At 37.6% G+C, this 23,208-nt stretch overlaps 1 protein-coding gene and 1 long non-coding RNA gene across 3 annotated transcripts in view; one reads left to right on the forward strand and one right to left on the reverse strand.

The window, feature by feature from the left end:
- Positions 1–283: 283 nt before the first annotated feature.
- Positions 284–3,561, reverse strand: LOC149132122 (uncharacterized). The gene is made up of 2 exons (XR_016244811.1): positions 1,748–3,561; positions 284–1,473 (listed from the first exon to the last, which is right to left on the reverse strand). It is a non-coding gene; the product is annotated as an uncharacterized LOC149132122 (long non-coding RNA).
- A 54-nt stretch (positions 3,562–3,615) lies between these two features.
- Positions 3,616–23,208, forward strand: part of LOC106882448 (synaptobrevin) — a 50,874-nt gene continuing 31,281 nt past the window's right edge. The window contains exons 1-3 of one of the 2 annotated variants that reach the window (XM_089365435.1): positions 3,616–3,738; positions 10,306–10,338; positions 11,919–13,487. In XM_089365435.1, coding sequence (XP_089221561.1) covers positions 3,737–3,738; positions 10,306–10,338; positions 11,919–12,129 — 246 coding nt within the window. In that variant the 5' untranslated portion in view covers positions 3,616–3,736 and the 3' untranslated portion in view covers positions 12,130–13,487. Of the gene's footprint in view, positions 3,739–10,305; positions 10,339–11,918; positions 13,488–23,208 lie in introns of those variants that run through there. The other variant, XM_014933131.3, reaches the window with a different exon arrangement.

Here is a 23,208-nt window from a genome sequence, read left to right on the forward strand (position 1 = left end):
CTTGTTGTTTAGTCCCAGATCAGACTGAATGGTGGAGCCTCATGATCAGATGTATTCTGTTCACAAACATACTTTTTTCTCTGAGTCATGAAGCAAGAACCAGATTATTCAATGAAATTTTTTTTAGAAGGAAATGTTTGATTTGAAGGCACTTTGGCTGCAATTTCTAGCCAGCCAAGCAACTACACAGAAACTCCATCATTTTCCATGTGTGTGTGTATATATATATATATATATATATATATATATATGTAACGGTTATAATTTGAACAACGAACAGTGATCGAAGTTGTAAAGAAATATTTATTTACCGTTACTTTAGTAAATGCCATACCACGACGGGTAGGTTAGTGTAATAGTATAACACAGTTCATAAAGCATGCAAGGTAAAGAAAGTTAATTTCGGCCTGTATATGTGTGTACACGATCTTGTAGCAGTATATAGACAGAGATATGGTAATGTTACAGAGAAAAGAAAGTGAGCTAGTAAAAGTTATAGAGTCGAGGAAAGTTGTGTCTCATAGTTGGCTGGTTGTAACCTTCTTTCTCCCTCTGGCCAAGGTTCTAGCTGGTCAGCCAGACTTCATTCTCACTGAGTCGTCACCATGTGACTGGACTGGTTGAGTCGTTACCGACTGGTGACTAAACTGGTTGAGTCGTCACTGACTAAACCCAATTTTGTTTGGAGTTTCCTTGCTTTTATAACTATCCAGAAGGATAGATATATCATTGAGAACAACAGATTTAGTTGGTGGTCTTGTTATCTCTATTCTAGCTTTTGGTGAAGTAGAAGAGGTTAGAAAGGGTCAAGTGGTGAAGACATCATTTCAGCCTAGCTAAAAGCATCTGGAAAATATTAAACTGCTGTCAGAGAAAAACCATTGTTCCACCATGAGAAAAGTTCTGTTGCAGTGTTAATTTAAATTTGGCTATGGTGGATCGAATCCACTTCATGCATGCAAGATCCACTACATATATATATGTACACAAACATTTCAAAAGTAAATAGACACCATCGTTTCCAAAAGATTCATTTCTGTTTTGGATATTTGTTGGTCACAGAAGAGGTTTCCTTCTGGTCTCTCTGCTGCCATAGTAACCAAATTGATGGAGACAACCTCACAGAAGTCCCCCAACTCATTTTTGTTACCCTGCAACATCAGCTGTCTTACAACAGAGATTCATTTTCAGCTCCTAAGTCAAGAGATTCATTTGACAGCCCCAAAGTCACCTGTCAGAGGGCCCAGATCGATCTGACCAGGATGTTGTTGACACTTTTCCTTTGCTGTTAAATTGTCCATACACTCGGTAGACTGTGGTAAAAGGAATCCTAAGGTTTCGCATTATCTCACACTGGTTAAGTCCATCTTCAGATTCACTCACAATACTCCCTCTTTGGAAGACAAACAACTCTTTTGCTTTTGGTGTTTGCAACATGGCTAGCTGCTATAAACAATTAATATTTACTGTAATCTGAAATGAGAAATAATAACAAGTAAGAAGCACCAGTTAGTATTTGCACAGATAAAGTGATATAGTAAGAAGTGGCTATTTACCTCTGATATGTCTATATACACTCTTGATTACATGTCTCAATGCTGTGTTAATGAAGGATTCTTGTACCATAGCATGCATCCTTCTATAGCACTTCAGCTTTAATGATTGAGTAATTAACAGAAAGGTAATATCTAATTGTAAAAATATGCAAATAATCACTAGAGTTTATAAGGTTTCCTTCAGTACTTACCCTAATTCCATGCCTCATAAATAAAAGAATTAAATTGTTTGTTGATCATAGTTGATAGATTTCATTCTATCAGTCTATTTTTTAAACAACGCAGACCAATAAATTGTGGTGCAAATAATTCCCAACTTATAAAAATCATTTAATTATATATGAAAAAATTAAAAACCATATATGAATAAGATTTTATTCACAAGATCAGAGGTCGCTGGTTCAACCACCAAGCATTTAATTTGGTCAATTCAGTATCAATGTCATCATAGCTACCACCACCACCACCGTCAGCACCATTTCATTCCTTTTCCTATGCTTGCCTGGGTAGAACAGATCTCCAGTACAGTTTCTCAACACATGCAGTGTTTTTTGGGGGTTTTTTGCAAGATCCATGAGGTTTGGCCATTCCTTCCTCTTGGATTGCATAACACTTACCTGTCAGCCTTCATGCTTATATCTGTTCCAGTACAGTTTCTCCTCTTACATCCAGTTTTTCTCCCAGCTTCATAAAAGCATACTGGAAAAAAAAAAATCCAAGAGGACAATTTCTAGACATCACTATATGAAGTAATCAATCAAATATTAATTAGTTTGTTATTCAACAACCACCATTTAAGCCTCACTCTACACAGCAAATCATCAGCAGTTTAGCTCCAGTTCAGCTTTGGCCAAGCAGACCTATCTTCATCAAAAGCATTCAAGCCATGACCAATTTGTTTTTATTCTAGGCATAGTGTTAATATATCCTTTTCTCAGATGATAGGGTATGATACGAAAATTTAGCTGCCACTTCTACTAGATGATAAGTAACTCCCTCATTTGTATGAATTGTCATCTTGGATGCTCATCTACAAGGCTTGATGGTTTACCATAACTATTCGAAATACTTATTTGTTCTCATACCCGAGAAAAACATTTTAATGCCTTCAGATATGTATTCTGTGTGAAGAACGGTTACATTGCTGGTATTTATTCCATTGTTTCTGAGTGAATGACAGGTAAAGATTTGTAAGTTAAGCCAAAGACCTCAAATTCGAGTAAGATCGATTAATACCAAAGCTATTATTTGACTGGTTGACCTCGACAAGTTCCAACTCGATAATAATAGCGATTTCTTTTCGTGGTGGATAAAAAGCATTTTTAAGTATGCAAGGCGGAGATATTCAATCCAATAGGTGTTAGTATATTACTGGTTTGTATCTTATGGAACCATGAAGAATAAAAGACAGGCAAGGTGTTGGCGTTTGACACTCGAACTCAGGCACGAGCTGCATTGAATCATGTACCGAACCATTTAGCACTCAGTCACCATCCACAAAGCGAATGCCGATGTTACACTAATGTTACCAAATGTTGACGTTTGAAATAAATTAAATGCAAATAGAACAGTAAGATGGAACTGGAATAGCCAAGGTAGAGTTGGTTGAATAGAAGAACATTTGGTTAAGTTATAATATAGTCAGAGAGAGAGAGAGAATATTGGTTAGATTGATATATAGTTTTTCTATAATTATATATATATATATATAAAGAGAGAGAGAGAGAGAAAGAGAGAGAGAGAGAGCGTAGTCGGTATGTTTATGAGTTGCTTCTACGTGTATATATGTTGGAGCGTGCGCAGAAGCCCGTATGATTACATCAGTCTATATATATATTAACAACTGCTGTATATTGTATGAAAAGTCGGCGTATTGCTACTCTCACTGGATAGTCACCTCCTCCTTTTGGATATCGTTCGTATTCCTTTTTACTATAGATTCGACTACCACCGCCACTGCAACCACTCCCACCACTGTTACTACTACTACTACTACTGCTGCTGTCGCCGCTGCCACTGCTGCTGCTGCTGCTGCTGGTGGTGTTGTTAGTGCAGCCATATTGTCTGTCAGTCAGTTTATTTAGCAGTGGTGACTACTGACTGCTCCCAGCCTTCACTGCCTCTGACACTCATTTACAGCCAGTTGAGAAAAAAAACCCCCTTTTTTTGACGACACAATCATGTAAGTATAATATTCTCTTGAAATATTTCTTAAAATTTCCCCATCAGATCAATGTTTAAAGCAACCAAAAAACCAGCCGAAAGAACCAAATCAAAACACCGCTCTCTCTCTCTCTCTCTCATTTATTTTCTTTTCCTTGTTTAATGTCGATGGAGAAACGGAGAAATAAATTTTGTTATTCGACGCCATTTTGTTCTATCTGTCATTAAAATAATGTTTATCCATATTCCATCAATCTACAGATGTTTTACACTCGTATATATACCTATATATATATATATGTCAGTATATATATCTCTGTCTCTCTGCGACAAACCATTCCTGGTCGTTCTTTTTGTTCAGAATGTCAATGAGAGATTTCCCTTCTTGGAAGCTTGTCACACCGAGAAATCTCATCTGCGATCACCTGTTAGTCAAGAATTCCTTTAGAGAGTGGACCCTTGAACATTATTATTCTTTAAAACATGTACACCACATCTTTAACCCCAACCACCAGAATGATAATATAATTGTCACATATATATATGTGTATATATATATATATATATATATATATATATATATATACATACATACATACACATATATATGTATATATATATGTGTGTGTGTATATAAAATATGCGCATACATACTTATGTGTGTGTGTGTGTGTGTATGTATGTAGCTCAAATTGCTAATAAAGCTCCTGTAATTTCTAATTTTAATGTCATTTGGAGAGGAATGGATTTAATTTTCTTTTTCTTTTCAATGAAATCCCCGGACACACACATTCATGTGTGTATATACATATACATATATTCTTACACATTCATGTTTATGTGTACGTATATAGTGTATGTATATATATATATATGTGTGTATATATATTGCTAGCATGGAAAGCGGACGTTAAACGATGATGATGATGATGATGATGTATCTAACATTTGTGGTCATATCTATATATGTGTGTGTGTGTGTCTACAAATGTTATCTTTTCTTCTCCCTCAACCTGTTGCAGTAATTATGTTAACTTTCTTCTTCCACATTATTATTATACACCCATCCATAAACGTCCTCTTATGCAATTCCTTATAATTATTTCTAATGTAGTCATTGTTATTCATCATCATCATCATCATTATTATTATACATTATCTGTGTGGTTCTAATCTGACTCCTCTTCAATGAATATCGGATGATGATAATCTCTGAAACAAAAAAAAAAATAATAAAATAAAAAAGCCCACTTGATAGTTTGTCCTGTGAATATAATAATGTTTCATTCATTTGATTGAATCAATAAGTTATTTGTTAGAAAGATGAGGAAGAAATAAGAAATTAAATTGTCACTTTTCATTGCTATTTTTTTTTTTTTCTTCCCCCCTTTATAAACTTGATACGATTTCCAGTTTGGAATGAATGGCTGACATTCGGAGTAGCTGTTAATTTCTAGCATTTCTGTCTGTCTGTCTCTCTGTCCCTGATTCGGTTAGTTTATTATTAAATACAGTGTGTGTGTTTTTTTTTTTATTTAAAAAATATTTTAAAATTATTTCAAAATGAAACATTGACAAGACGGAAAAGAAAAATTCACACGTATATTAATTTACATACATAACTATTTTAATTGCAAATTGGTGTTGAAATCCATTGATAATAATAATCAATGGTTTATCAATGGATTCAGCTGTCTTCTTCAACACAAGGATTAAAATCAAATATATTCTAAATTGAAATGGAAGCAATTTCGGTTTTTTTTTTTATTATCTCCAATTTTTATTCATTTTCGGTATTTTCTTTTTTCTGTTCTTAATGGCAATTTTCAGCCTTTCTAATCGAAAACTTACCTATGATGTCGATTTCATTTAGTAAGTGCAACGATATATTTTTTATGAAGAGCATAATTTAGAATTTAGCTAAGTCATTTTTGGGATGCAGTTTTTAAAATAGTGATCAGATATTGATTTTTGTTCATGGAGTATTAAAGGAAGAATGACTATTGAATTGTAATTTTCGAGAGAGACACCACAACATCTTCGATTATACTATGTAAAAAAAAATTACCTTATTCTCACTAAGAAGACAAAAACCTGAATCTAAAACACAAAACTAAATAAATTCATTCATTCACTCTCTTATTAACACTTCTCTGCTTTGATAGTTTATATTTTCTCAACTGTCTTTTAATGTTAACAATTAGAATTTTGTTTGACATTTTATTCTTGTGATGCTTTTCTGAAGCTTTTGGTCTTCAAATTCTGTACAAAAGATATTATATCCCAAATCTTTTCTGAAAATGAGTTTAGAGGAATTCAATATGGATAATTCATTCGTTTTTTTTGGTTGCAACAAAAATAATTACTGAAATAGTTTTGCTTAATAGCTTTTTAAAAAATTTTCTTTTTTTTTTTTTTTTTTTTTTTTTTTTTTTGCATGGGTTACACCAAGCGTTGAATATTACACTGAAATACCTCATTTACTTGTGATCGTGTTCGACTTAATCACATTAAGATAATCTAACAAAGCATGATCTTAATTACATTCATACAAATCATTATATAAAGTCTTTCAGAATATCTGTTAGGAGGAAATAATTAGCAATTACAGAATTAGTTAATTTCTTTGCTTTTGGCTGCCAAAATGATAACTTCCAATTGTTCATATGAGAATGTGCTTATAATTTTAGATGTAATAAACGTTAACATTGATGTTCACATAGTAAATAATTTAATAATAAGGGCTAAATTCTTAATATCAAACTATAATTTGACCTTGAACAAACATGTGTATGTATGTACTAGCATATATGTGTGTATGTATTTATGTGTATATGTCTACATATATACGCATATTTGTATATATAATATAGATGTGTGTATATATTTGTGTTTGTGTATATATGCATATTCGTGTATAAATATCATCACTTAACATCCATTTTTACCTGCTTGCATGGGTCACATGGAATTTGGTGAGGTAGATTTTCTATGGCCAGTGCCCCTCCTGTTGCTAATCTTTACCTGTTTGCAAGCAAGGTGATATTTTCCTATGGATATGTTTTTCATAGACTTGAGATTAACAACCTCACTTGTATGATGATGCTGTTTACAACTATCATGTAATGTCTAGACATAAGTACATATACATATATATAAACGCACAACAGGCTTTCAATTTTCATCTGACAAATCCCATCACAAGGCTTTTGTTGGTGTGGGGCTATAGCAGAAGACACTTGTCTAAGGTGTTATGCAATGGAACTGAGCCCAGACCACATGGTTGGGTAGCAGATTTCTGAGCTACACAGCCATGCCTATGTATACATGCATGCGTGTGTGTGTGTGTGTGTGTGTATATATATATATGTATGTATATATAATATGCATCTTATGTGTATATATGGGTATGTATATATGCCTGTATCTCTAAATGTATATGTCTATATATATATATATATATATATATATATGCATGTGTATAGCTGTACATTTATACTTGTCTATATGTGTGTATGTATATATATGTATAAATGGCATATGTGAAACATATCTGTATGTATGTGTGAGTATGTGTAGGTGTGTGTGTGTGAGTATGTATATGTGTAGGTGTGTGTGTGTATATATATATATATATATATATACACACACACACACATGTAGGTGCATAAGTATGTACATAGGTATATGTACATGAATGTGTGTGATATAGGTATAACCTCCTTTGCTTATTGTTAGAAATGTTTTATTTTCCATCTGTGAGGTTTCTTTTTCTACGGAATGTGTTACAACTAATATCTTGTTAAGCTCTTCGCTTGTCTCATAATGTATTCTTGTACAGCTTGTTGTGCATGTGACTATCTCTTGTGTCAGTGATAGGATTAATGAGATTGCTGCAGCTGAAGAGAAGCTTTTCTGCATTATTGAATGTTTTTAGTAGTTTCTGATGCTGTGTCTTAAGAATTGCAATTTGTACCGTTTTAACTAATGTCTACGAAACAGCTTTGATTTCTACGATTGTCACTTCATCCTTGTTATCTGTCTTTTCAGCTGGCTTGTAGGTTTGATCATTATAAATGAATGGGAATGTAGTGTGCTGCTGCTGCTGCTACCATCACTGCTATTGCTGACTGCTGCAGCAGCAGCTACCACCACCACCACCACAAATGCTGCTGCTTAAAGCAGCAGGAAAGGGATGAGGAAGCATGGAATTGGAAAAACTGAATTGCTTTAGTTAATAGAAGATATTCTTCCCTTGCTCTTTATCATTTTTAACAGTTTTTCTTATGTCTTGAATTGGTTTTTCTCTTGAAGTTTCCTTATAATGTATTTTATGCCAGGTCCACACATCTCTTTCATCCAACATCATCACTTTATTTCTCTTTGCTTGCCTAATTTGGATAGGTCTTTTCCAACACCACTACCTTATCATTTGTTGTCTCTCTTCATCTCTTTTGTGAGGTTCAGTTTCTACACTTGTTCCTGTGTCTTTCTTGGTTCTTTCACAGGTCCCTCCCACAGGACTCACTTGGCACTGCTTGACCCAACTCTCATCCTCCATATGCTTCACATATCTGTACCAGTGCATTTTGCTCTCTTGCATGCTACATTTGATTCCTCTTATATTTAATTTTTCTCTCAGTACATATCTTTCATGTATTACACATATGTAGTACAGTTTGCTCACATCATCCCTGTTTTTGTACATCCTCCACATTTCTGTTGAAAGTTTGCTACCGTACAACCTCACATTTAGTACACAAACATCATAAATTCTGCCTTTATTTAAAGAAAATTTGTTTGCAACTGAGGCATTAGTTTCCTTAAATTTCTTGCCTTGTTCTTATTCCGGCTACTATACTTTTGGGATAGTCTTCTTCACTGTTAATTAGATCATCTTGGTAATGAAAACTATCAACTTCTCCCAAGTATTTCATGGGTGCTCCAGTTGCTAACTATTCTTGTGCATCTGTTGCATATAAAGACTTTATTCTTTGTCAGCCTGCCTGTGAACCCTCACTTTTGCATCCATAATTAACATTAGGTGCAGGCTTGGCCATGTGGTAAGAAATTTACTTCCCAGCTACATGGTTCCAGTTTCAGTCCCACTGTGTGGCACCTTGGGCCAACCAAAACCTTGTGAGTGAATTTGGTGTACAGAAACTGAAAAGGTTGTGAGTGTTTTTGTTCCCAACCACCACTTAACAGGTGTTGGTTTGTTTACTTCCCTGCAACTTAGCAGTTTGGCTAAAAGACAGTAGTACCAGGTTTTTAAAAAAAGTACTGGAGCCAAGTTGACTAAACCCTTCAAGGAAGTATCCTAACGTAGCCACAGTGACTGAAACAAGATTAAAGATTTGGTATACAATACAGAATTCTTACCTACAGCTTTTGTATCTTGAGCACTTCCCTCATGGCCATAGTCCTGTTTACTTTTTTACTAATCAGAATTTTTGTCTTTACATTGATGCTCCTAATTTTTAGGCTTTGTTTCTACATTAGGAATTTCTCTTTTACAGATTCTGTTGTGAGAACTTAGTTATGAGCATACAAGAGTTACCGTAGGCAACTAGTCTTGATACTCTTCCTGTTACCACCTAGAGAACTATAATAAACAGCAAGGTACTGAGAACTGAACCCTACCAGACACCTTCCTGCAAGTTAAATTTCTTGCTGAAATATTTGTCGACTCTCACCTTGATGAGAACAGAGAGCATGGTAGCTTATTAAAAGCCTCCTCTGTGTTGAGTATTTGATATAATGCTTTGTTAATGTGTAAGAACTCCTGTTGTTGTCTCGCCAGGAAGAGAACATCACTGGGGACTCTTACAGCAAACACAAACTTTAAACTGAATCTCATCTAAGCTAATTCCCTTCCCTATTAGTTTTTTTGCTTTTTTTATATTCGCCCATCAAAATAAGAGTTTCTTTCCAGAGCATCACCTTTACCTTTCTAACAGTTGATGTTCTGCACCACCAATCATTGATTATGACTCTACTCTATACTACCTGATTGATTATGCAAGTAACTTGTACATGCCCTACTTTATTGGATGTTTTCAGCATCTCAGCAAGTATCCTTGCCAGTCCACCTGCTTTTCTTTAATGTCCTTAATTGCACTCTTGACCATATGTTCTTACTTTACCTATATCCCTTTATAGTTTTGGGTTTTTTAAAAAATCCTTTTCCTGCTAAAATTTCAACATAAATACTTCTAAAATTCTTCACTGCATATTCTAAAATGGGCTTCTTCTGCATCATTGATTTCCTTATTTACTTTGTATTTAAATTAGTTATTTCTTGAGATCGTTTTTAACATTCTCAGAATTTACTGAATTCCTTTTAATACTTGAATCAAGTCTCTTTTGTGAAACACAGATATTTCAGTTTTATCTTTGAGTTACCCTTAAATAATCACTCTTACTTCTGAAACTCTTTTAAAAAATCTGTTTTCAATAAAGGCACTTTGAAATGTCTTCCTTTAAAGCATATGCTCTTCTGTCTTACTTTTATCACCAAAATTGCATATTAGAATATATTATACGCAAGCAAGTATTTAACTGTTTTAAACCTTTTTACCTCAAGGGAAGACAATGGAGACTGGACTGTTGTTGTAAGGTATCATATATATTTTTTGACTCTATTTGGCTTTGGCTTCTGACTCTGCTCCAAACTGTATGATTACTTTCCTTTTAACTGACATGAAGCCTTAATACATTCTTGGGAGGTGTTTCAGTCTTTTTTAATAAAGTGTGTGTGATACCCTGACTAGTTCTGAACTAGAATTTCTTTATGGTACCGGGTTTTTTTTTTATCTTCTAGTTATTCAAATGCATCAACTTTGCTTATTGCAAATTTTACTAATGATAATGAAAAAGGTATTCATGAATTGATAATTAAAATAAACTCACTATCATATGACTTAACAATTAATATTATTAGACAAGGTTTTTTTAATTTTTATTTGATATTTAAAATCTGGTTCAGTATTAAATAATATTCTTACTTTTACTGAATTATTAAAACAAATAATTGAATCAGTAGCATTGACTTAGTTCAGATGTAAAGTTTTGCAATATACGAGACTTTTCAAAAAACCTTTCAGTTTACCCTTATGGCATCCAGTTATTTCTACTTGAATGTTTAACTACTTCTAATTACTCTATTTCTGAAACCTGTATTTGATCTGTTAGTTATGCACCATAGGCCTAATCAAGAACTGAGACTACTCAGCATATATAATTTTGATTGACATTTCCAGAACATAGCTGTCTATGTTGAGTACTTTATTCCGGTTTGAGAAGGAAATATTTTATATACTTTTAAAAATTTTATTTAAACATTTAATTACTGATTCATAACTCATTACTAATGCTATTTAAATCATTATTCGTATCAATAATTGGTTAAGTTCTATAAATGTCACAAATTAACACTTATTTTTGAACCTTTATACTGACTGCCAAATTTATGCTTGACAGAATGGATATTTTTAGTGTAATTAGGTAATTAATATTTTATTGAAAGGCTCTTTAGCATATGAAATTTAAGATGAAATTTGCTTTCATTAACTTCAACTTTATTGCTTCACTAAGATGTCTTTTGCTTTATTGATACATTAGATTATGTTTTTGTGAATTTGACTAATAGAAATCAATTAAGTATCATTCTTTCTTATTAGTCTCAATAAGTTACCAAAAAGTTTTTGGAAATCATTAAAATGTTTGTCAATGTTTTGCCAATTACATATATTCTATAGTTTTAAAATTATTTTAAAGATTTAAGGTATTGATCCTGATGTAAGTTGAATAGCAGTGGCTGTGTATTATAATTTTGGCTATGGGAATCAGTGATGATTACATGTCCCACAGGGGTTAGCATGGACATTATTTTGTGGGATAAAGCAGCATGCTGTGATTGAAACAGTTGGGTGTACTGTTATAAAATTACCATTTGTTCCAGAAAGTGATTCATTTAAAGTACAAAAATACTTTTGGAATATTTTCGCATTATAATGAAATTGCTTAGACAGAACATCTTATGAAAATTAAAAATAAGATTTTTTTTTCACTTTTTACATATTCTTTTATTTATATTAAACTGAGACAGTGTTGAGGTGTAAAGCAAAAAAAAAAACAATTAAAAATTAAACGGCTATTTTTTATTCCTCATCTCTTTTATGTTTGACTTTTTTTTAGACTTGTAAAAGTTGATTTATACAAAAATGAATCTGCTTCATCACCTGAATTTCGAAAACTTTCTATAATTCTTCATTTAAAGAATTTTTGCATACTATCCTTTCTTCCTGGAATGTCTTATAAGGATACAAAAGAAAAGTTAACATTTCTCATTTTCAAGAAACAGGATTACTTTTACTATTTATCAACAACAGCAGCAGCAGCATCATAGTTGCCGCCTAACTTAGTAAAATTGATCCTTCTTAGAAAAACATTTACACAGAATAACTAAGTGTAGGTATTCCTAAGAAATTTTCCATTATCAAACCTGCAACTGCCATGGAGTGGTCCATTGGGTTTTAAGGAAACTGAAGAGTGTCTCAAACAACTCAGTTTGATGGAGTTCAGCCATCTTCAAGTACTACTTACAAATCTAATCATTCATTTACTCAGGTTGTGAGATATGTTCTATAAAAAATACGTCATGAAATCCATTGAATTGTCTTTGCTTATTTACACTTACATGAACTGCAGCTATGCTGAGTTTGCTTTTTCTTTCCAATGATATATGCTTAAAAATAGTCTACATACATTTTAATGCTATTCTCAAAACTTACAATATTTTGATATTATTCTCGTTTTTATCAGCTATCTTGCATGTAGTAGTTTCTGAAAGTTATTATTATATACAGATATTGGATCAAGTGTCTTTGAAATTAAATCTATTTCAACCTTTAACCAGTCTCAACAGTGAATTAAAATTGTAACTAGTATTATTTTGAACCTATCACATGGGCAGAACAAAGTTACATATGAACAGGGAATTCATTTTGCTAGTTTTTTTTTCTCTTTTTTTAACTAAATTTCATCTGATAAAAATCAATTTTATTTGAAGTTTGATTCAATATTTCATGTTTATTCATATATATTCTGGAGAATTTTAATTTGAGAAAATCATCACCATATATATATGTTTGTCATTGATATTTATCATTTGTTTTTCAGTGATGGGCTCAAAAATAACTTGCCTGTTTTTGTTGACTAAAATGAACACAATTATATATGCATAAGTGCATATATCACAGCTGCACATCTTTCTCGTTTACAAATGCACATCTGTTACAAATGAACATTTATCCATCTCTCAGTACAACTGAAAATTGAACACTTTTCTCTCTCACATACAGATTAGCACCTCTCACACACTTAGCCGAGCATCTCTTTCTCTCTGACTCACACTCAGCTGAGCATCTATTTCCTTCTCATTTTCTCTCATACTCAGCCAAGCATATCTTTCTCTTGCACTCAGCCAATCAGATCTCTTTCTCTCTTAACTAAGCATATCTCTCTTGCACTCGACAGAGCATATCTCTCTTGCACTCGACAGAGCATATCTCTCTGGTTGCAGTCAACCAAGCATATCTCTTGCACTCAACTGAGCATATATCTCTCACACTCAACTGAGCATGTCTCTCTCGCACTCGGCTGAGCGCCTGCCTCCTGCACTCATCTAAGTGCCTTTCTCCTGCACTCATCTAAGTGCCTTTCTCCTGCACTCATCTAAGTGCCTTTCTCCTGCACTCATCTAAGTGCCTTTCTCCTGCACTCATCTAAGTGCCTTTCTCCTGCACTCATCTAAGTGCCTTTCTCCTGCACTCGGCTGTTGCACGCAAACCAGATGTCTCTCTCTCTCTGTCCCTTGCACCCGAACCGAGCATCTCTCTCCATCTTGCACCCCAACCGAACAACTTTCTCTTTCTCTCTCCCTTGCACCCAAACTGAACGTCTCTCTCTGTCCCTTGCACCCCAACCGAGCCTCTCTCTCTCATCCTTGCACCCGAACCGAGCCTCTTTCCCTTGCACCTGAACCGAGCATCTCACTCTCTGTCACTCCCTTGCACCCGAACCAAGCGTCTCACTCTCTCTCTCTCTCTCTCTCTCTCTCAGTTGCACCCAAACCGAGCGTCTCTCTCCCTTGCACCCGAATCAAGCGTCTCTCTCTCTCCCTTGCACCTGAACCGAGCATCTCTCTCTCTCAGTTGCACCCGAACCGAGCGTCTCTCTCTCTCTCAGTTGCACCCGAACCGAGCGTCTCTCTCTCTCCCTTGCACCCGAATCAAGTGTCTCTCTCCTTTGCACCCAAACCGAGTCTCTCTCTCTCCCTTGCACCCAAATTGAGCGCCTCTCTCTATCTCTCTCTCAGCCGGGCATATCTCTCTCTCACTCAGCCGGGCATATCTCTCTCTCACTCAGCCGAGCATATCTCTCTCTCACTCGGCCGAGCATATCTCTCTCTCACTCGGCCGAGCATATCTCTCTCTCACTCGGCCGAGCATATCTCTCTCTCACTCGGCCGAGCATATCCCTCTCTCACTCGGCCGAGCATATCCCTCTCTCACTCGGCCGAGCATATCTCTCTCTCACTCGGCCGAGCATATTTCTCTCCCTCACTCGGCCGAGCATATTTCTCCCCCTCACTCGGCCGAGCATATCTCTCCCCCTCACTCTGCCGAGCATATCTCTCCCCCTCACTCTGCCGAGCATATCTCTCCCCCTCACTCTGCCGAGCATATCTCTCCCCCTCACTCTGCCGAGCATATCTCTCCCCCTCACTCTGCCGAGCATATCTCTCCCCCTCACTCTGCCGAGCATATCTCTCCCCCTCACTCTGCCGAGCATATCTCTCCCCCTCACTCTGCCGAGCATATCTCTCCCCCTCACTCTGCCGAGCATATCTCTCCCCCTCACTCTGCCGAGCATATCTCTCCCCCTCACTCTGCCGAGCATATCTCTCCCCCTCACTCTGCCGAGCATATCTCTCCCCCTCACTCTGCCGAGCATATCTCTCCCCCTCACTCTGCCGAGCATATCTCTCCCCCTCACTCTGCCGAGCATATCTCTCCCCCTCACTCTGCCGAGCATATCTCTCCCCCTCACTCTGCCGAGCATATCTCTCCCCCTCACTCTGCCGAGCATATCTCTCCCCCTCACTCTGCCGAGCATATCTCTCCCCCTCACTCTGCCGAGCATATCTCTCCCCCTCACTCTGCCGAGCATATCTCTCCCCCTCACTCTGCCGAGCATATCTCTCCCCCTCACTCTGCCGAGCATATCTCTCCCCCTCACTCTGCCGAGCATATCTCTCCCCCTCACTCTGCCGAGCATATCTCTCCCCCTCACTCTGCCGAGCATATCTCTCCCCCTCACTCTGCCGAGCATATCTCTCCCCCTCACTCTGCCGAGCATATCTCTCCCCCTCACTCTGCCGAGCATATCTCTCCCCCTCACTCTGCCGAGCATATCTCTCCCCCTCACTCTGCCGAGCATATCTCTCCCCCTCACTCTGCCGAGCATATCTCTCCCCCTCACTCTGCCGAGCATATCTCTCCCCCTCACTCTGCCGAGCATATCTCTCCCCCTCACTCTGCCGAGCATATCTCTCCCCCTCACTCTGCCGAGCATATCTCTCCCCCTCACTCTGCCGAGCATATCTCTCCCCCTCACTCTGCCGAGCATATCTCTCCCCCTCACTCTGCCGAGCATATCTCTCCCCCTCACTCTGCCGAGCATATCTCTCCCCCTCACTCTGCCGAGCATATCTCTCCCCCTCACTCTGCCGAGCATATCTCTCCCCCTCACTCTGCCGAGCATATCTCTCCCCCTCACTCTGCCGAGCATATCTCTCCCCCTCACTCTGCCGAGCATATCTCTCCCCCTCACTCTGCCGAGCATATCTCTCCCCCTCACTCTGCCGAGCATATCTCTCCCCCTCACTCTGCCGAGCATATCTCTCCCCCTCACTCTGCCGAGCATATCTCTCCCCCTCACTCTGCCGAGCATATCTCTCCCCCTCACTCTGCCGAGCATATCTCTCCCCCTCACTCTGCCGAGCATATCTCTCCCCCTCACTCTGCCGAGCATATCTCTCCCCCTCACTCTGCCGAGCATATCTCTCCCCCTCACTCTGCCGAGCATATCTCTCCCCCTCACTCTGCCGAGCATATCTCTCCCCCTCACTCAGCCGGGCATCTCTCCTCCCCCACATATGTCTGGGACGTTTCTCTCTCTCTCCCTCGCATACACCGGGACATCTTTCTCCCTCCCCTGCATGCACCGAGACATCTTACTCCCTCTCCCGGATACACTGGGACATCTCTCTCACATACATTGGGACACTGCTCCCCCCCACATGGGCCGGAGCACCTCTCCCCCCACATGGGCAGGAGCATCTCTCCCCCCCCACATGGGCAGGAGCACCTCTCCCCCCCACATGAGCAGGAGCACCTCTCCCCCCCACATGGGCAGGAGCACCTCTCCCCCCCACATGGGCAGGAGCACCTCTCCCCCCCACATGGGCAGGAGCACCTCCCCCCCCCACATGGGCAGGAGCACCTCTCTCCCCCACATGGGCTGGGACACCTCTCTCCCCCACCACCACAGTCCGGGACACCTCTCCCCTCCTCACATAGGCTGGGACATCTCCTTCCCCCACATACACCAGGATCTCTCTCTTGCTCTCTTACACACATCGGGATATTTCTCTCACTTCCCCAAATACACAAGAACATCTTTTTTGCTCTGTCTTTTTCTCTCTCCCTCTCCGTCTCTCCCCTGTCTCTCTCTCTCTCTCCCCTTCTCCCATTCTGTTTCTCTCTTTCTCACTGTTTCTCTCCCTCTCTCTGTTTCTCTGTCCCACATATACTGAAACATCTCTTTGTTTCACATGCTTTAACGTCTTTCCTTTCACATACATAGTTCAGTGTATCTCCTTACATATTGAAAAGCCAACAAGGGATCCTCGTGTCTGCTTGTCCTACTAGAAATAACATCCAAATCTCCCTCCTAGCATATTGTACTGATGAAAAAATATTTACTGAAAAATACAGTTGTGCATACTCCAAACTGACAATGATGAGCATAGCTTTTTGATTGCATATCTGCTTTGTCAAGATTAGTTTGAGGCTAAACAATCTCTTTTTGCTCTCTCTCTCTCTCTCTCTCTCTCTCTCTCTCTCTGACATACAAACGTGTTGGCTTACGGTTGTCCATTGAATCTTTGCGGTTCTTTTGATTACTACAGCCTTCCCAATCATGTGTTTTGGGGTTCAGTTCCACTTGGATAAGGATCTTCCACATAGCCCTAGGGTGACCAAAGCTTTAGTGGATTTGATAGTCAGAAACTGAAAGAATCCTCTTGTGTGTGTGTGTGTCTTGGCATCATGTGATGATTTCAAATGAGCATCATATGTTTCCACTCTTCTCTGAGAATCAGGTCTGGTCATGGGGAAATTACAGGTGGGGTACCCAAAAGTAACTGGAGACATTCTCTGTGGGATAAACCCATTGTAGTTCAGGCTTCCACCACTAGAAGTCAGGCATCAGTTTGCTATGTGATACCTCTTTGTTTTGCAGTGCATCTCCCCTGTTTGTCAATTTTTGTGATGGCTGAAATGATGGAACAGCGTACTTCCATGAAATTGTTTTCTGCTGAAACAGTTGTCATGCTTCAAACAGCTTACAAGGACGCTGCCATGAGCAAAACACTAATTTATGAGTAGTTTCCACACTCTAGGAATGGTCATTTGCTGCTTGAAGACCAACCTCATTCAGGATGGCCACTGACCTTCTGAACGAATAAAGAGTTCATGAACTGATCTTGGAGGATCATCACCAAACAACAGTTGATGTGACTGGTGTGTCCTGGAGCACCTGCCAAAAACTTTGAGTGAGGAATTGCAAATGAAAAGAGTTGCAGCAAAATTTGTATCTTGCTGGCTGACAGAAGATCAAAAGCAGTCATGGACTGAAAAGAACAGTTGGAAGTTGATTTGGACCTTCTTTCGATGATGAAAGCTGATGCTACGGAATTTGCAGATGTGGAAGAAGTGAAGAAAAAAACGATGGAGGTGTTAAAAGGCATCAGTTAGCAAGAGTTCCGGCACTGCTTCTAACAGTGGAAAACGCGTTTGGGCTGACGCACTGCTTCAAATGGAGAATACTTTGAAGGTGATAAGTGTAAACATGTAGAACTAAGTGAATAAAATAATATTGCAAAATTCCATTTTCTTTTGGGTACCCCCTCGTATCTTGCTTGGGAGTATGAGGGTTGGCAACAGAAAGGGCATTCAGCTGTAGAAAATCTGTCTCAACAAATTCTGTTTGATCCATGCAAGCACAGAAAGTACATATTAAAACAATGTCCTATTTGCAACTGAAGCTGCACACCTAACATTAGGATGATGATCCTAAACCTTCAAGTACTACTTTGGTTGTACTAAATGTTTTGCCTCTATATTCCTCTTCAATTCCTCTCTGAGGACATCCGGCAATGAAGTCTTTGACTTTTGGATGGTTGTTGTTGATCCTTAAATGAATTGTCAGGTGGTCTTTAAACCAGTTATTTTACTTTCCAACCAGGCATTGGTCATGCTGTAACTGGTTGTAGAGGATTCTATGGAGATGTGAATCAAGTGCGTGAACTATATGTCCATGTAGTATCATGGATCACTCTATGCAAGTTGTTTGTCTAGAGTGATCAGTGCTGTTGGTTTTCGTTCAATAGGGATATTTGTATGCACAGTCCTATCTTATCATGTAATTGAAAGAATCTTCTTGAGACACTGGATGCTAAAGGACTCCAGAATCATGTCAGATATGTAGTCCTTAATTTACACTATATAGGAAACACTATTCAGTTGACAAAGATCTTGGTAAGAAACCTGTAATTTAGAATTTTTTCATCTTGTGCAGGGTCATTGGAAATGATGCAAGCTAGTTATTGTTGTTCTGCTGAGAAAGTAATTGGAAGGGTGGTACCATGTGTTATTGATAAATGATTAGCCAATTGCATTCTTTCATTACTATTCAGTCTTCAGTATGCTATAAGCTCAGGTTTGTTCAGATAACTGCCTTATGTTGGAAAAACTTTTATTAACTAAAAAGTTAATAGTTTATCCCGTTTTATCCTTCTGTGTAGAATAGGTAAAGAAAATCTTAAGCATTTCAGGAACTGGTGTACAGTCATGCATAACCCATTTTTACAATTGATGCACAGACACATCTGTCCTCCAAGTACTCAGACTATCATTCCTGTGTAGAACTGGTGGATGAGTTCTTGGGCAGGTGGCCAGTTTCTGAGAACATCCTACATAAGTTTTCCTGTTTACTGTGTCAAACATTTGACAGATCCTAATGTTGCCCTTTACATTTCTCCTAAAGCTGCCTTGTAACAATGATTGTATCGAGAGTGCAAAATCAGACTATCTTCCTCTTTCACGCTCTGTGTCTAGCTTACATACATACTTTTTCACACTAAGAATTTTGTTGCATGCACATTTACAATAGTTGCCAATGAATTAAATACATCTAATATTGAGCAATGTATTCTCTCTCTTTCATTTGTGATTATCTTACGCTTAGCAATTTCACTGAGTTGTCCTCTTGTTTCAGCAAATAGAAAATCCATTTTGCTTCCAAAAAATCCTAAGTCCTTGCTACTTTCAATGACCTCCTTTAGTTACTTCATTGTAGAGGAACTTAGAATTCTCCCTGTATACTCATTAATTTTGCACCAGCAAAGTTTAGAAAAAACAGTAATATCCATGCATGCTCTTTTTGAATTCTTGTTTGTTTTTTTGTTTCTCTTTGAATTTAAATTTCATTTCAAATTTTCACTTTAAGTTTTTGGTTTGATGCCATTTCAGTTTATTTACATTTGATTTTATAGGTTTTGTACCATCTCCATGGAAAGCTATCAACTCCTAACTAATGAAACCTGCTTGTTTTTGTTGACAAGAATGAACACAGATTTATAAATATGCATATATATATCATAGCTGAACATCTTTCTTTCTACCCCCCCCCCCCCCCAATATTTCTAGAAGACTGATACATAGATTGGATATATTTTGGTAAACGTGGACAATCAAATTATATTGAGCAGCAGTTGGTAAGACAACAAGTAAACGTGTGTGGACAGATACATACAAAGTTAACTATGCCATGGTCTGTGTCCAATTTCACTGCACAGTACCTTAGGCAAGTGTTGATTAGTATTCTGTGAATGAAATTTGGATTGACAAACTGGAAAAACATATTAGCAAAGGATGTACTAATTAACCATAAACTAGTGTCTGAAACAAAAGAATTTGGTATTTAATCCGTTCAAATTTTACATACTCTTCTTATCACACTTGCCATTGAAATGCAGTAAATCATTTATTGGTCTGTTGGAAATCTGTACCAACAAGGTCAAAATTAGTCTTTAAATCTCACAACGTGAGATATTTAACAACAGTACTTTGTAGTAAAGCTTGTTTGCCAACATAATATGGCAATCCTGGTTTAGAACTAATGTTGTTGTAATTTCTCCTGGGGCTAAATTACAGCAACATTAGTCCAAAACCAGGACTGCCATGTTATGTTGGCAAACAATCTTTACTACAACAAGGTCAAGTTCATAAAACACAAAGTATAAAATAATCCCTGTGGATATTTGTATCTATTTAAGTGTAAAATAAGTTGTGGGTGAAGTTACATGTATAAACTTGGTTCGTCTTTTATTCCTCCTACTTGCAACACATTTCATAAAATCAAGTGATTGTAAAACTGGTTTGAAGAATTAAATGGCATTACTCTTAAATAACTATAATCACATGGATTGGCCAGGCTGTCTGGTGCCGAGCCAACTCTGCTGGCTACAGCATTTGCTCCATTCCCCTCATGTTCTTGCCATTCTCCTCCACATTGTTCCAAACATCTTTTTTAAATCATCTCCCCCACCTGATTGGAGGTCTTCTGAGTGGTCTCTTCCATTTGCATGGGTACCACTTGACAACTGCACATGTCCATTAATTGTTTGTGAACCTTGCAACATGACCACCCCATTTTAGCTTTGTATGGTGGTATTCTGTGATGATGTCCTTCACTCCAGTTCTATCCCTGGTTGATCATGCCAGTAGTCATATGCTTATCTCAAAGGCTTAAGCTATGCTATACAAACTGGATTTCAGGGGTTCAGCAATTGGCCTGAAGATCAACCATACAAATACCAAGTTCATACGGTCTGAGGGCGTACCAATTGGTCACCTAACAGTTGGAGGCAATGAAATAGAAGAGGTGAGCAGCTATGTGTATCTCGGTGCAGAATGTGTCTATGAGGCAAGAGATAAAGAATGAGATCTCATGAAGGGTAAGTGCAGGAGGGAGAGCCTTGAACTTAGTGAAGGATGTTCTGAAGGTAAACCTAATCTCTTCGGCAACACAGTCTTGTCTGCAATGTTATATGCCTGTGAGACTTGGGCCTTGAGGAAGTGAAAACAACAACAGAGCTATGGAAAGGTTGATATTGAGAATCTCACTTAGAGATCATGTCTGGAATGAGATCAGGGACAATATAATAATAATCAAATAAAACAACCTAAGTTTTTCTTTCGTATTTTTTGGGCTTTCTGGCAAATTCCCCTGTACTCCTAAAAGTTAAGGGGGGAAAAAATGTTGATAAAATTTAACCATTAAAGATTTTGGGAAATTTAAGTTTCTCTTGCAGCTTTATAGAATATCCTGTGAGTAATCATTTCAATTTGTTAGTATTAAGGTTTTTATTAATGTTTAATGAGAAGAAACTTCAGCAACTGTTTCACTAAATACATTTTGTGATTTAATCCCTAACATTATTGACAATGATGACTCACAAATGTTAAAGATAACAGCAGGGCTCAAATTGTGGGTTCAGCATTCCTTTTTATGAATTTTACATCCAAAACCAAAGATCATGCAAACTTTTCTTAGAAATACACTACATGCTGAATTGTCATGTATCAGCTTCTCTTGCATACCTGAGTGTTTGTGATTAAAGGATTCCAAAGACACACACAGAATATCCATTAAGTTCCACTTACATATTTGAATATGTCTCACATTGGAACTCTAACTATATTTATTACTATGATAGAATTTCTAGATCAAAGTATCAAGTTGCTTATTTCTTCTCCACTGGTGTAATTTTGCAGTAAATATTCTGAACTTAGGTACAAATGTTTCCATCTCTTTCTTGAAGAGCACATTTACAGCATCAGAAATAAAGATTCAGAAAGAAAAAAAGTGATCTGTAATGGAAGTGATAAAAATCCCTTTTTGTTAACATGCTGAAAAATTCCAGCAATTCTCTTTGGAGCTCTTAAAGGATTTTTTTCATTTCTTAATACCAGTTTACATTTGTACAGAAGTGATATATTGTGAATAGTACCAAAATTTTCACACACAAGTTTTGTAAACATGGAGGGACAATCTTGACAGATAATTCACTGGATAGCTAATCAGGCAAGATTGTTTATGCCAAATTGATACATAAAAACTATATTAGGGGATATTGAAGCTTTACATTCATCTTAACAGTAGCCATGTCCCATCATTTGTGCAGCTTTTCAAATTTTATTTTAAATCGTGTTTGAAAAATGAACCTATTTTGAACATCATCTGCTTGTTGCTTTCCTCAATAATATTCATTTGTGTCTTCATTTCTTTCATGCTATGCAAACACTAGCAACAACTAAGCACATTTTTTCCCATCTACCTTCACCATCTCACTTTCCTCCAACCAAGGTAGCCATGTATCTCCTCCACAGCAAGATGCCTGCTTCTGTCCCTCTATTTACACTCAAGCCTCTCATCGCCTGGCACAAAGCCACTTCACTCAACACTATTTCCCTCTCAGTTGAGAGGTCTCTGTCTTGCAAACTGCTTGATGGCCTCGCTAAATTGCACCCAGTACAACTGTAAACTGGTTGGCATTAGGAAGGACATGCAGACAGCAGAATTTGGTGCAGTCAACTGACTTGCCAGCTTGTCAAACCATTCACTCCATACCAACATGGAAAATAGATGTTAAATGATGGTGATAGAACCAAGTTGAACTGCTAACAAAATTTCAAACATAAATCTTGCCAATTATTTCTTTCAAAATGTCAGGAGACATTTCTACTATATGCCACTGGACTGTAGTTTTAGTTTCAGCTCCAAGAACACATTACCACTTCTTTTGCTAGAAGAAACTAAATACTAGAATAATACCATTGTGCACTATGGATATAAATTTCAGCTGCAAGTTGATCTCTGAATGTTTTTTTTTCATATGTTCATATATCTAATGGGTAGAAAGAAGATTAGTAAATTAGGATGGTAGTTGGCAGCCAGAGGAGTTGCATTTTGAATAAAATAATGAAATTCATGGAAGATTGAAAGTGAGATGGAGCAGTGATAGTTGCAATTAATAACGGGAAAGTTGATTAAGCATAATTCAGGAATTCAGGGG

The sequence above is a fragment of the Octopus bimaculoides genome, chromosome Z (genome assembly GCF_046866305.1).
Source record: "Octopus bimaculoides isolate indiv1 chromosome Z, ASM4686630v1, whole genome shotgun sequence".
Lineage (NCBI taxonomy): Eukaryota > Metazoa > Mollusca > Cephalopoda > Octopoda > Octopodidae > Octopus > Octopus bimaculoides.